This window comes from Cygnus olor, chromosome 21, assembly GCF_009769625.2.
Source record: "Cygnus olor isolate bCygOlo1 chromosome 21, bCygOlo1.pri.v2, whole genome shotgun sequence".
NCBI lineage: Eukaryota > Metazoa > Chordata > Aves > Anseriformes > Anatidae > Cygnus > Cygnus olor.
In genome coordinates this window covers 5,407,678-5,420,159 of record NC_049189.1, presented here as the reverse complement: position 1 = coordinate 5,420,159, position 12,482 = coordinate 5,407,678, and the positions used below count along the sequence as shown (strand labels likewise).

General features: G+C 52.9%; 1 protein-coding gene across 9 annotated transcripts in view; it reads right to left on the bottom strand.

Moving 5' to 3' along the window:
• DISP3 (dispatched RND transporter family member 3) overlaps window positions 1-12,482 on the bottom strand; it is a 142,284-nt gene that overhangs the window by 19,690 nt on the left and 110,112 nt on the right. For 8 of the 9 annotated variants that reach the window (XR_005814180.1, XM_040533856.1, XM_040533854.1 and 5 more), the window contains one exon: window positions 1,503-2,439. Coding sequence is in view for 8 of the 9 variants with exons in the window: in XM_040533856.1 (XP_040389790.1) it covers window positions 1,503-2,439 (937 nt within the window). In the remaining variant the exon portion in view is untranslated. Of the gene's footprint in view, window positions 1-1,502; window positions 2,440-9,754; window positions 10,132-12,482 lie in introns of all 9 variants that reach the window. The other variant, XM_040533859.1, reaches the window with a different exon arrangement.

Sequence of the window (12,482 nt, the reverse complement as noted above, 5' to 3'; positions counted from 1 at the left end):
CAATGCTGCCTATGCGCAGATCCCCCTCGGGGACACATCTTCCCCTGACTGTGATCTCAGCCACAGCTTGCGTGCACGCATCTGCCCTATGGCAGCAATGCATGCAACACCCCCATCAACACCCCCACTGCAGAATGCGCTTAGCTCTCTTATATTGGGCCAATATTTGAAACATCACAGTGGGCACAAGAGCTAAACAACACCCCTGGAAGATGAGGACTCCTGGTTCTGCTGTGACCTGCTAGCCCTGACATCTGACAGAGTCAGGGACAAGGAGATGAGCACACACTCCTCAAAGAGATGCTTGTAACAATACCCTCAGTACCATCACATTCAATATAACTTACAGTGACCAATTGTCTTGGCTTTGGCATGGCAATAAGAAGTTTCTGAGCTCTCTTCAAGCCAGAGAGAACTCTGCGTTCCTATGCATATTGATAAGCAAAATCACACAGGAGTGATTGCAAGTGCACTGTTTACTGCTGCTCAGCAGACTCCCAGGCAAGTTGATTTCCCCAGTGCTGCAGGCAGGCACATGAGCTGACCTCTTACTCCTGGCAGGCAAACAGCATGCATATGAAGAGTTACCAGGCCAGCAAGCAGCAAGTCACTGACTATGGTAAGATGATCACCTGCACAGGCAGGAGAAGACCAGAGAGTTAATGAGCAGACTCCATTTCTTTAAGCACACCATGAAGACCAGAGCCAGCCAGTTCTGAGTAAGAGACACCCCCTATCTGCCCCCAGAATCCAAGTTCCCTTGAGTTCATGCCAGAAGAACTCAGAAACCAGGCTCTTTCTTGTTTTAGTGGCAGAGCTGTAACACTGGAGCAGATGGAGTTAAGCCTTTGCCTGCTCCCAGTGTGGCTCCTGGACAGCTATCATCTAAAGCACGCGCTGGGGAGACAGATGGAGGCTTCATCCCACAGCCACATCTCACCCACAGACTTCTCATGATTCACCTCTTCACCACACAGAGCTTCTGCTCTGCTGGAGGGACATCATGCAGGGTACGAGCTGGGAGGAGGAAGCAGGGCCTTCCTCCTCTTCTCCTTATAGAAGGCTTTCCAGCTGGTGACTCACAAGCTGCCTTTCAAGCTCCAGAGCAGCCCACAAACCTCTTTCATCTGCTCCAAAATGCAGGAAAGCTCATCCCTATTGTCTGCCCAAGGCCTGACATTCTTCTAATGAATCACAGTCATTACAGGAGCCAAGGACCAGTGGAAGGCGTCTGTACAATGCAGAACTCCCCGCACTTGTCCCTGTTGCTCACCTGTCAGGGCCTGCGCGACTCATGGCTGGTGTTGCAGAAAGGGCTTTGCTGAAAGGGTGGAAAAGGAGCCCCAGAACAGAAAAGACAATTCCTCAAGGCACAACAAGGCAGCATCTTCCTCTCCGCACAAGGCAGCCACCCTTCTAAGCTGCACAGCTCTAAGTAGCTGCCTGGACTTGTAGATGTGTGCCTCGAACGTGCCAACCCCTGCCCACAGCACTCAGCTCACCTTGGATGTCTGCAAGGTCTTGTCCCATGCCATCGTAGTAAATCTTCCCTCCTCGCTCAGTGGGGAAGAAGTAGGTCATAAGGGAGCTGGGAGGGGAGCAGTAGGAGTAGGAGCCCAGAGGCAGGTCCTTCAAGACCTCATGGGGCTTCCAGCAGAACTCCCGGAAACGAGGGTGGTCCATGATCTTGCGTTCGACCTCGTGGATGGTAACCAGGCGCTCGGTGGTGAAAATGTTGTTCTCGGCATCCCCCCGAGCCAGAAAAATGAGCTCAATGCGCCAGTGCGCATGTGTCTGTGTGTTGGCACTAACGTAAGTGTTTGAGTAGTCCCAGCGTGGGGCACCCCTCTCCACTCGGGAAGTCTGGTTTCCCGGGTTGAGGTGGGCACGAGGTTTGGGGGGGCTAGTCCTGCCCTGCGGGGTGCTGCGCTTGGCCCGCGCACCGCCCCCCAGGTGGGAAGCATTCAGGTGGAGCTGTTGGAGCTGCTCAAAGATGAGCCTCTGCAGGGTCTCGGAGGTGAAGTCAGCGAGGTCCCGGCGGTTCCTCCCCCACGACCCAAACTGGGACTTGAGGGCCAAGGCAAGCGCATCGAAGCGCTGGGAGGACTCGTGGTTACGGATCTCAAAGGCGTTGTAGGAGATGTCAATGTCCAGGGCTGGGTAGTGGAGAAACATGACAACAGCAAGCACAGCGGGGATGGCGCAGCCAAGGAAAAGGATGAAGCCGGCGCAGTACGGGTTGGTGAATATCCAGCCAACAATATTCCAGAAGCCAGTCACCGGCAGCGTGACACGCAGTGGCCTGGCTCTGCACGGGCTTTTACCACACAACAGAGCACCCTCCTGCCTCTTCCGAGAGCTGAAGGCAACCTCTTCATCCTCCTCGTCAAGCCAGGAGTCCTGTAACAAGGGGTCATCCTCCGTGTCCATGTCCAGTGCCTGCACAAAGAGGGAGAGAAAAGCAGTCAGCAAGGCTCTGGGTGTCACGAGGCACAGCTGGGGATGCAGAGCAGTCACCCAAGGGTCTCAGTGGTGGAGCCAGGCTGGGACACTCCAGCCCTCTCAACAGCGATGCTTGACTCCTTTTGGACTCTGCAGATTCGCCACAGCCACTGAAAGTGCGGGCTCCTCATGGAGTATCCCACACCTCGCCTGGCAGAGGAACCACAGAGGGGAGAAGTTCAAACCACAGTCACAGAGCCCAGTGCCCTGGGGACTCCGCGTGGCTCCTGGAGCGCCAGGCCTGGAGACAGCAGGGGATTTGCAGTACACTGCGCAGCCCTGCCACAGATCACAGCAGCAGGAACACTTAATTAGCTACCAGATGAAAATCCAAGAGACCCTGTCTTCCTCTCATTAAAACTGACAATAGATTTTCCCCCAGGTATTTATAGCTGTGTTTATCTTCCCATGCATGCACACACAGAACCACCAAGCACCCATGCCTGCAGACCCACACGTATGCACGCACTTGCACATGCCGATTCCCACAGAGCACTGACTGTGACCCTCCCCTATTCCCTGGAGGGCCATCCACCACCAGAATGGGAAGGGGAAGGGCTGAACAACCCTGGGATCGGGCAGGGATCTTCCACAGAAGTCCTTCGCCTTTCCCAGAGACAAGTGCAGTCCGCTGGTGCTTGGGGTGACCCCTCTGAGTGCTTCGAGTGTTTCCCCAGCTGCGTGAGCACCTCAGCCCTGCTTTTGTTTACGACTATTGTTTATGGAGTGGGTTTTCCTGGTTTCCACAGAACAACCAGGATGCGAAAGCAGATGCTGCTCCCAGGGAGAGGAGGAAACACCTTCCCTGATCAGCTCACACTTGGGCAGAAAAGGAAGGGAGACTGCCTGGGAGTTGCTCTCCTTTGCTAAGGTCTCAGGCTTTTCCACGCGCCCCTTTTTGCTGTCGCATGGGAGCCTCCCAGGCGGGAAGCCCAGGTGGTGGTCCCTGAAGCAAAGCCCGGCAGCTCTAGAGCCAGCACAGGTCGCTGCCTTTACGGCAACAGCAGCAAAGCCTGCAGCCCCCTCTCCCGAATGAACACGTTCAATTCATGGCTTGACCCTGACAGTTGCAAGCAATTTACACACAGGCCAGAAGCACTTTAAGAGCTTCAATCCTAGCCAGTGTTTCTATTTTAACAGGACTTCTATCTGCAGGAAGATGAATTGCCAATGTCCCTTAACTCTAGGTCCCCAGAAGACCCAGGGGCTGCCGGAATTTGGGCCAAGAGGCCAAGCAAGGGGACAGAAAAGCTCCCTGGCAGAAGAGGGATGTGACAAGGGTCACAGCAATCTCCCTGGCTCTGGTCAGCCTGGGTGAAACCTGTGGCTTTGTACACTGACCACAGCAGCTCCCGTGGGATTTACTCTGGCCTGGATAGCATCCGTGCTGGCGGGCTGGGCAGAACGCTCCCAGCACTATGGGAGAACCTTTGAGCTCTGGCCTCTGTGTTCCTGCCCACGCCAAGGAAAGCGCAGATGCTCATCAGTGGCTTTAATCTGCAATTGGGATTGTCTCAGGACATCACACCCTTCTTGGCAGCAGGAGAGCAGGGACTGTCCCTGCCCCTCGCCGTGGGCCAGGCTCCTGCTGCTGCCTCACCCACCTTGGCCAGGCTGCAGGGAGCTGTGCGGGCGGGCATGTGTAAGCCTGTGCTGAATCCTCCTCCTGCTCTGCAGCCTCGCAGTGTGAAAACAGATGGGCACCACTGATGGCAGACGGCCACAGTCCCTCTTCTGCCAGATCCCCACATCCTTAGGAGGCAAAGAATTAGGGTGAGGAGAGGGCAGCTCACTAAACTCTGCTGTGCTGTTTACCCCTTCACATGGAGGGCTGTCACACAGCAAGAACAAAGCGGAGGGGGTCTTTCTAGGTCTCTAGAAAGGTTAGAAGGAAGCTGGCTGGCTTTAGGCTCCATTAAGATTTCTTTAGTATTCAGGATGCATAATCTTGAACAGCCAGGAAGCATCCCAAGGTTTCCCTGAACAGCCATGCATCACTGCATGAGCCAAGAGCCTACAAATGATGCTGCCCAGGACAGCTCCTGGTGTGCAGGTGCATTGACTTCATGGGCATGTGCACCAGGGTGCACCGCTGTTGTTACAGAGCCTCACTTGCATCATGACAGAGAGGAGGCTTTCCCAAGTCCCTGTGTCTGCATCTAAATCCCCTCCCAGCTGTTCCTTACTGCAGTCCTGCCTTCTCTTCCAAACTCCGAGAACACCCGTGCTCTCCCAGCACAGCTGCCACAACCCCACCAGTGCTGACAAAGCAGTGGAGGGCAGCAATGTCACCCATTGTCCAAGGCCCACTGGCACACCAGCCCCAAACGCACGGCCCGGTGCCAGCCCCAGCTCAGGGGCCATCCCACACAGCTGGGCTTTGCAGCCAGGCCTTTAGCACACACAAAAAGACAGCCAAGCTCCAGCTCCAGGTGACACCAGCAGCACAGATGGGTGCTGCACAGACCTAGGTGCAAACCTCGCCTGTCCCACCTGGGCTGGGTGCTGTGCTCGTGTGGTAACTCCTGCTCCACCCAGCTGCTCTTTCTCCCGTGGGCCTGGGCTCCCCTTCAAGAGAACGGAGTCACTGTGATCAAGCAAATGTAGTCACTTTTTAGAAAGAAAGATAGGTAACGGGCCATAATCATTTCCCATTTATTGAGCTACTGAGGAGAAGGAGGAAGAAGACTGTAATCCTGAAACAGAAGAGCCTGCACGTGACAAGAAAGGGAAGCAAGAGAGACTGAGATAGTAGTAAGTCAGTAGAAAAAAGAATCATACCATCATCTATTTTAACCAAAACCTAAATCCTCAATTCAAGGAAGAGGATCAGACCTCAGGCATCTCCCTCTGGCTCTTCCATCCACTCTCGTGGTGGTCACAAAAAACCTTATAACAGAAGGGCCCCACAATAGGTGAAGGCCAAGGCATGCTATCCCCTAGCTCACAACTGTGCACAAACTCTGATGTAAACCCCAGCACAGAAAATGCTGGAAAAGCCCCGGGATCATACGCTCCCACATCAGGGCTCTGGAAGGATCCAGATGTGGTGCAGGCAGGAGGCCGAGGGCAGGGAGGAGGCAGGGAGGGAGGCCCCTGGGCCACGCTGGTCTGTGAGGGTGGCAGCCTCCCCCTGCGTGTGGGGGGAGCAGGTGTGTGCCTCCTGCCCTAGTTCCACCACAGCTCTGAACTCCCTTCTGAAGAGTTTACCACATGATTTGGCTGAAAAGCCAGACACAGCTTGCTTCGCGTTGCCCCTGGGACTCGGCTGGCTTTACTGCCTTTGTCAGATCCTGCCTGGGTCAGGATGAAAGCTTATCCAACCCAAAACCACAGCAAGCTGAATTGGCGGGGGAGATAAACCCTGAAATTGGCCAGAATGGGAGTGAAATGCATTTTCTCTGCTTGAATTTTACTTGGAGGCTGGCCTGTTTTCCCTCCACCACCTCCCATACTACCCAGGGTCTCCCAGCACTGCAGCATGGCCCAATTACTTTTCCACTTCCAAGATTTGCAGAGTGGACCTAATCCTGCTGCTCTAACCAAAGCTCTGTCTCACTCCTGAGCAAGGTTAGCCTGCTCCAGGTCGGAAGGAGAAGAGCACTCCTAGGAGTCCGGGATCCACTTCTTTGCAGAAGAGGCACCGATTCAGCCTGTTGGGGTAGGCGTTCAGGTTTGCTGGGCTCCCATCCTAAGCAAAGAGGCTCATACCTGGTCAGAAACAGCCACAGCTCTGTAGGGCGGCAGAACCTCCTGTGAAGAGGGTTGCTGACTTGTATTTAAGGTGCTGCTACAAGCATAGCTCCTATGAAGTCAGATGAAGTTAAAAGAAACTGGGCAAAGTAGTTAGTACATAAGTACATTAACTGGAAACCTCCACCACCCCCTCCGTGGCAAGTTCTGCCTCACAAATACCTTCTGCTTCCCGAGTTGCACCACACAAAGCAAGAGCTGGCAGGACCCTACAACGCTGCCTTATGGACAGCTCTGGTCCAGGCAAGAAGCAAGAGCCCCAGCTGTGGTCACCATGGGGTGCCCCACAGCAGGGACCCTGTCCTGCTGCCTTTGGGATTTTCCACCAGGAGCATAAAATCAGTGAATAAGTGTGCAGTCCCAGTGAAAGATGGAGCCTGAACCAGCTTCTCAAGCACGGAGAGCTCAGGGGCTGCAGGGGAAGCCTGGCAGCAGCTGTTGAACAACTGCTGAGTAACCCCCAAAGGTCTCAAGGAGACCTTTCAGCGGTGAAGTGCAGCCATAGCCCCAGGCTTCCTGATAAGCCGGCTCTCTGCCCCCCCAGCCTCTCGGAAGCTGCTGAGAATCTGCATTCCTCCTCCATCACAATTTCTTCCCCTCGCCTCAAGGGCCTGCCCACACAGCCTGCAGCCGCTCCTGCCTCCTGCACGGACGAGCCCAGGCTGGCTGTGTGGGCAGGCTGCGCACGTGGGACATGCTCACGGAGCGCAATGGGGGCAAGGCAACGGGCAGGTCTCCCCAGGATACCTGGCATGGGGTAGATGTGGGCCTTTTTCCTTCCCCGTGCTGCCAAGGCATGGGTGAAGTTCACCAGCAGGGACTGTAGAGCTGCCTACACGGAGCGTGCTGCAAAGGGGACACATCTCAAGATTTCTAATGGCTGCAGAGGAACCACAGAGCCTGCATCCCTCTGGCAGCGCTGGGCCTGCACAGCTCAGGTTCAGCTCACCCACCTCGGAGCCTGGCATCTTTGTCCGTGCTGCCTTGCTCATTCAGCCAGCCGAGAACCCCTTGAGGATGGGGAGGGGAAGGGAAGAGGGAGAGGCAGGCGAGCTGCTGACTCAGCAGCACTGCTGAGCTCGGGGAGACCTTGTAGAAAACTAATGGAGCTGGAAAGGGAGGGTAGGAGGGGGATTCAAGAGGGAAAGGGAAGGAGGAGTCTGTAGTACAGTACATTAAAATCCCTCCTCCTTTCCCATCTAGCCTTCTGGGCAGTTTTAACATCTTCCCAGGATGCCTACATAGCCTGATCTGAAGATGTGAGTTCCAAAAAGCCACCACGGTGAAGAGACATGCAGCCATGAAGAGGCTCACATCGTTCATTGGCACAAACACACACAGCTCTATGGAGGGGCTAATAATGCCAGCACCCAGCTGACGACTTGTTTTGCCTCTTCAAGGCCACAGCAGCACTGCGGAGATGTGACTGGGGGTAGCAATAATTATAACTCCTTTGAGCCTAGCACACAGCAAAAGTGAAGGGACAGAGCCAAACCTGGGAGACCTTATGATCAACAAGTTTTGCTCCTGACTGCAGAAAGTGGGATCCAGCTCAGACCCCAACAGCCCCGAGGATTTTATTGTTGTCACTCACTTGCACCCCAACCAGGCAAAACAGCCATGCAGCTCCCACCAAACAGCTCTCTTTTTGCTGAATTCCAGGATAGGAAATAGTCATTGAGAAGCTGGGGAGAGGCAGTGACAGATGAGGAAGCTAATTACACCCGACCTGACTAATTAATGCCAACTTTCAGATTACAAAAAAAAAAAATCCTCACTAGTGTTCCATTTCAATTACTCAGTTGTTCCTTCTTACAAGAAAAGAAAGGAAGCCTTGTGCATCAGCAAGCTAGAGAGAAAAAAAGGAAAGAAAGCACAAGGCTAGACGGGGAGGAAAGACAATTTCTGTAATATGGGAGATTCCTATCGATAAAATAATTAAACTTCACATTTGTTTCTCCCATGGGCAAAGCTTTCAGAGCAGAGCTAGCAGTTTTGTGATCCTCTTTCTGTTCCTGAAAATTCTTGGAGTTTCTACCAAAGGCAGCTTTTGGCCCCTGTATAAGCTGTATAAAGCTCCTCTAAGAGGGAGAGAAATGGGCTTTGTGCTTGCAAAATTATCCTAAGAGCATCCAGCTCCTGTAAAAAGCCCCACCTCTGTAATGATGTACATTTGGTAGTGGGGATGGACAAAGTGCTCCCAGGCCCTGTCATGCTGAAGAGTGCTGCACATGGCCCTGGCCATGTAACGTGGCTGGAGGGCATCATTAACGTTATCCACTCTACAGCAGTGCTCCACAGCAACACTGAGGCTCAGGACCCTGAGTTTTCCTCTCCTCTGCACTTGAATCACTACCAGTAGTCCAGAAGTACCATTTTCAGAAACAACAAAGAAGGGCTGTCTCCGGTCCCTGCTTTCTCTTTATCAACACAGCTGTAACTGAGCGCACAGTTAGCCATGTGTTGCCCTCTGCCAACGCAGACAAGTCTCGCTGCCTTTCAGGAGTGGGAAAAATGAAGCGGTAGGAGGTATTAGGTACAATTCTGGGCCCCTAATTGGAGGTCTGATTTTCAAAGGCGTTGCACTCCTGGAGAAGCTGGGCAGGCTCAGGACACCTCAGTCTGGGCACCTGACCCTGAATGTCCTGAAACCCTTCTGAAAACACTGACTTAATTCAGCCATTGCCCTTTGCCTGACGACACGGCTCAGAACCCATTTCAGCGGGATAGATACAAGCCCAGAGATGCACATGCTGCTTAAAGGTACTGGTTTAAACTGCTGGCTGGGCTGGCTCCTCTGTTATTAACCAAACAAATCTTTTCCAGCTGTACAGCACAATGCAGCAACTAGGCTTTAATCTAGTTTCTTTGTGGGCCCTTGGCATTTCCCTTCCCACTTGCTCCTTTGGAAAGACACACCAAACCACTGCCAGACCCCAGGCACTTTGCAGATCAGAGTGACATAAGACACTCCAGCAGCACAGTGCTGTTGGAATCGCATTCCAGCGATGTAAATGTGTTTGCTGGGGGAACAAAAAAAAGGTTCAACTTTTTTGTTTTTAAAGATGTATGTATATTAAAGCTCTATCCTCTGCAATTTCACATTCCCATAGGAGCCAGGACAATAGACAGGGCTGTAGAGAGGCTGGAGGACTGCCTGAGCTCCCCAGCTTTATGCAAGAAATCAAGTACATTCATGCACACTCGCTCCTGAGGTGTCCTCTTTCAGGCTGCCAATTGTCCTGCCCCTCTTTCCCCTCGCAGGCACTTTCAGGCTGGCTAAGAGGAGAGCAGCTGGAAGAGGAAGGAGCCGGTCAAATCTGTTGACCTGCGTTCGGAGGCACAAAGGCTGGCTGGAGCACTCTCAGCCCCTGACACCGAGGATCTCCTGCCTTCACCTGCCTTCTATTCCAGGTGTCTGACAAGCACTGATTAGGTCTACTCATAATTACATGCCAAAAACAGCGTGGAAAGATTAGCTGCAAAGTCAAGCACTCACCAGTCAGGAAATGCCAAATTCAGGGCTGACACAGCATCCTTAATTTGCCCTCCTTCTGTAAATGCTTTGCAGTGCAGTTTTTCTTCCAAGCCCAGTATCCAAAGACAAGGACTCTGACCTCTGCCAGTGCATGCGATGGATGATGCTTCCTCAACCCAGCAGCTATTCGCTACCTTGTTCTCTCCTCATTGTTCAGCGTGTGGTCTCATGCCTCATTTCCTGCACGTTGCTCAAGCCTGGCGCTCAGAGGCAGAATTATTAATTTCCTCATGAGCTTTTCAACGCCGCCTGTCACGACAGCGTCTGAGGGCTGAACACACAGGGCTGAGCTGAATCTTCTCCGAGCATCTCTGAGGAGGGGGTGGTGCAGTACCCATCTGACAGATGCAGGTGTTCAGGAGATCAGAAGAAAAAAAAAAAACAGACACTTATTTTGGTGCCTCATTTGAGGCAAGCAAAATACCTAATTTCTTAGAGTGCACAAAACGGCACAGATGGGGGCTGTGTGCGACAAGCTGCAAATTCCACTTTGTTCTGCAAGCATCATTTGAGCTGTAGCATCAGGCATACCCATTGCTGTGCAACACAACCTCTGTGCTGGAAAAAGACAGCCAACCTCTGCAATGAGAGCCAATTTCACGCAAACTGTGAACCACCGGCGTGCCTGCCAGTACCTGGGATAGCTCCGAAAGGCCTACCGGTGACAGAGATAGCAAGGACCATCAGCTCCCTCAGCTCTCTTTACCTCCAACCCAGCCACATGGGCAAGGAACAGGCTGGAGAAAGAGACTGCAAGATCAACATCTGGGGAAAAAGCAGAGAGGTTTACAAGCTGTTTGCTATGTGAGAAGTCACTACCTGCACGCAGAACAGCCTAAGTGGAGAGAAGAGCTAGGTAGCATTGGGGCTGGAATCCACACTGGGGTGCACAGCGCAAGCAAAGGCTTTGTTGCTTTCAGCAATCAGTAGCTCCACTGTGCTTCGTCGGGAGTAAGATGCTGCAAATGAGAACTAGCTCTGCCACCTGAGTATCCTACTTTAACACCACACTTTTCCTGAATGGTTTAATGAGGAAAACTGGTGGTCCCACAGCCCTGGAGCTAGAGGACACCTTATGGCACTGGTTTGGGAAATCAAGGCAGCCTCACCAGGGCTCCAGCAGGCACCACCTGTGAGGTCTGCCCTAGATGCTGCTTCCTAAATGACTCCAGGAAGAGGCAGTATGCAGAACAGTTTACAAAGAAGTCCAAAAAGACTTAAAAAATTGCCCCAAAATACTTCCTCCAAAGTGCTGGCACACTGGCCCTTTTTAAAGAAAAAGGTCACTGGGGTTTATCTGCATCACACCACGTGTATTGGGGTCCTGCCATCCCAGGGCTGCTGCAGAGGTAAACCTAGACAAGAACGTGGCTAACATGCATGTCAATGCTGAAGAAAATTCATTTCCTGATAAAATAATTTGCTCCTGATTATAGTAACTAATGACCGTAGGTGTTGGAAGACAGCTTCTTGCTTACCATCTCATGAAACATGCCTTGCAGCCTGGTGCCACGTTTTCCACTCGAGTTACTTGCCTGTGCTAATGATAAGGCGCCGCTGTCACTCAGGCATGTGGCACTTACAGGTTTCCGCACACTGGCACCAAGCAAGCCGAGACTCTGATATGATTCAGAAAGGACTTCCCTACCCACTACAGATCTTACTTAGATTCTGTCTGAGCCCCAGCCGCTTGCTGTTGCTAAGTGAAGGGCTGGCTTCTGGACGCGCTGTGTGCCTCCGGGTGTCCTGACGCAGGCTTCAGAAGCACCCTGGGTCCCACCTGCCAGGGGCCCAGGATAACAAGCTTGTTAAAGGTGTGTGCGTTTCCATGCTCCGCTGTCTGCCACTGAGCACCTGTGTTCATAACAAAGCCTTCACAGATCATTAAATACAGACAGCTGCCACAAACCAGGGCCTTGTATTGGTATCCTAAAGAGCATCACTCGCTCCAGGAAGGAATCTCACACCACAGAGAGACTTCATGAGTTCCTAAGCCCCTGGAATAAGCTGCCACCCCCAAAGCTTGTGTGCTGCTCTTTTATAAACTCCAGCTTCCCACCACTGTCCTGCTGTCAGCCCCTGCCATTCAGTTAGTATCCCACCCCGTGCTCAGGCTCCCCGGTTTACATCCCTGTGGGCACTGACACCACTCTGTGCTCAGCTGCGTGATCCCAGCTCTGCCCCTGCTCCCCACAGCTGCTGCTTGCAGCAGGAGGAAGCCTGAAGACAAGGGCTGGCTGTGCGCTCTGCTCCATCTGCAGCTCCTCAGCAATAGCACGCCTGTGCGCGCTGTGCTGCTGGGACTAAGCAAAACGCTCCTTAAGGCCCCTCGCCAGTCTCCCCATAAGATGCTAGTTCTTTCCTGGGAAGAGGGGTGATTTCCTTCTCCCCATTCATGGTTGTGTGAACAGCACGATGAAAAGTAGCCTCGGGAACACCAAGCTATGCTGCCAGCCCTTCATGCCAACCATGCAGTTATTTCTTATTTGCTTCTTGCCACTCCAACATAAAAAGTACAATTAAGGTTAAAAGAGCGTGTTGTGAGGCGCACTCCCCTCTACCTGAAGTGTCCTCAGCCAGCTCTGCTCACCATGCTCTGGCCTTTTGGGAAAAGGAGGTGCAGGCAAAAAGTCCCATCTGCACATGTCCCAGCCATATGGGTCAGAGTGCCTCATGCCAGATGCTTCCT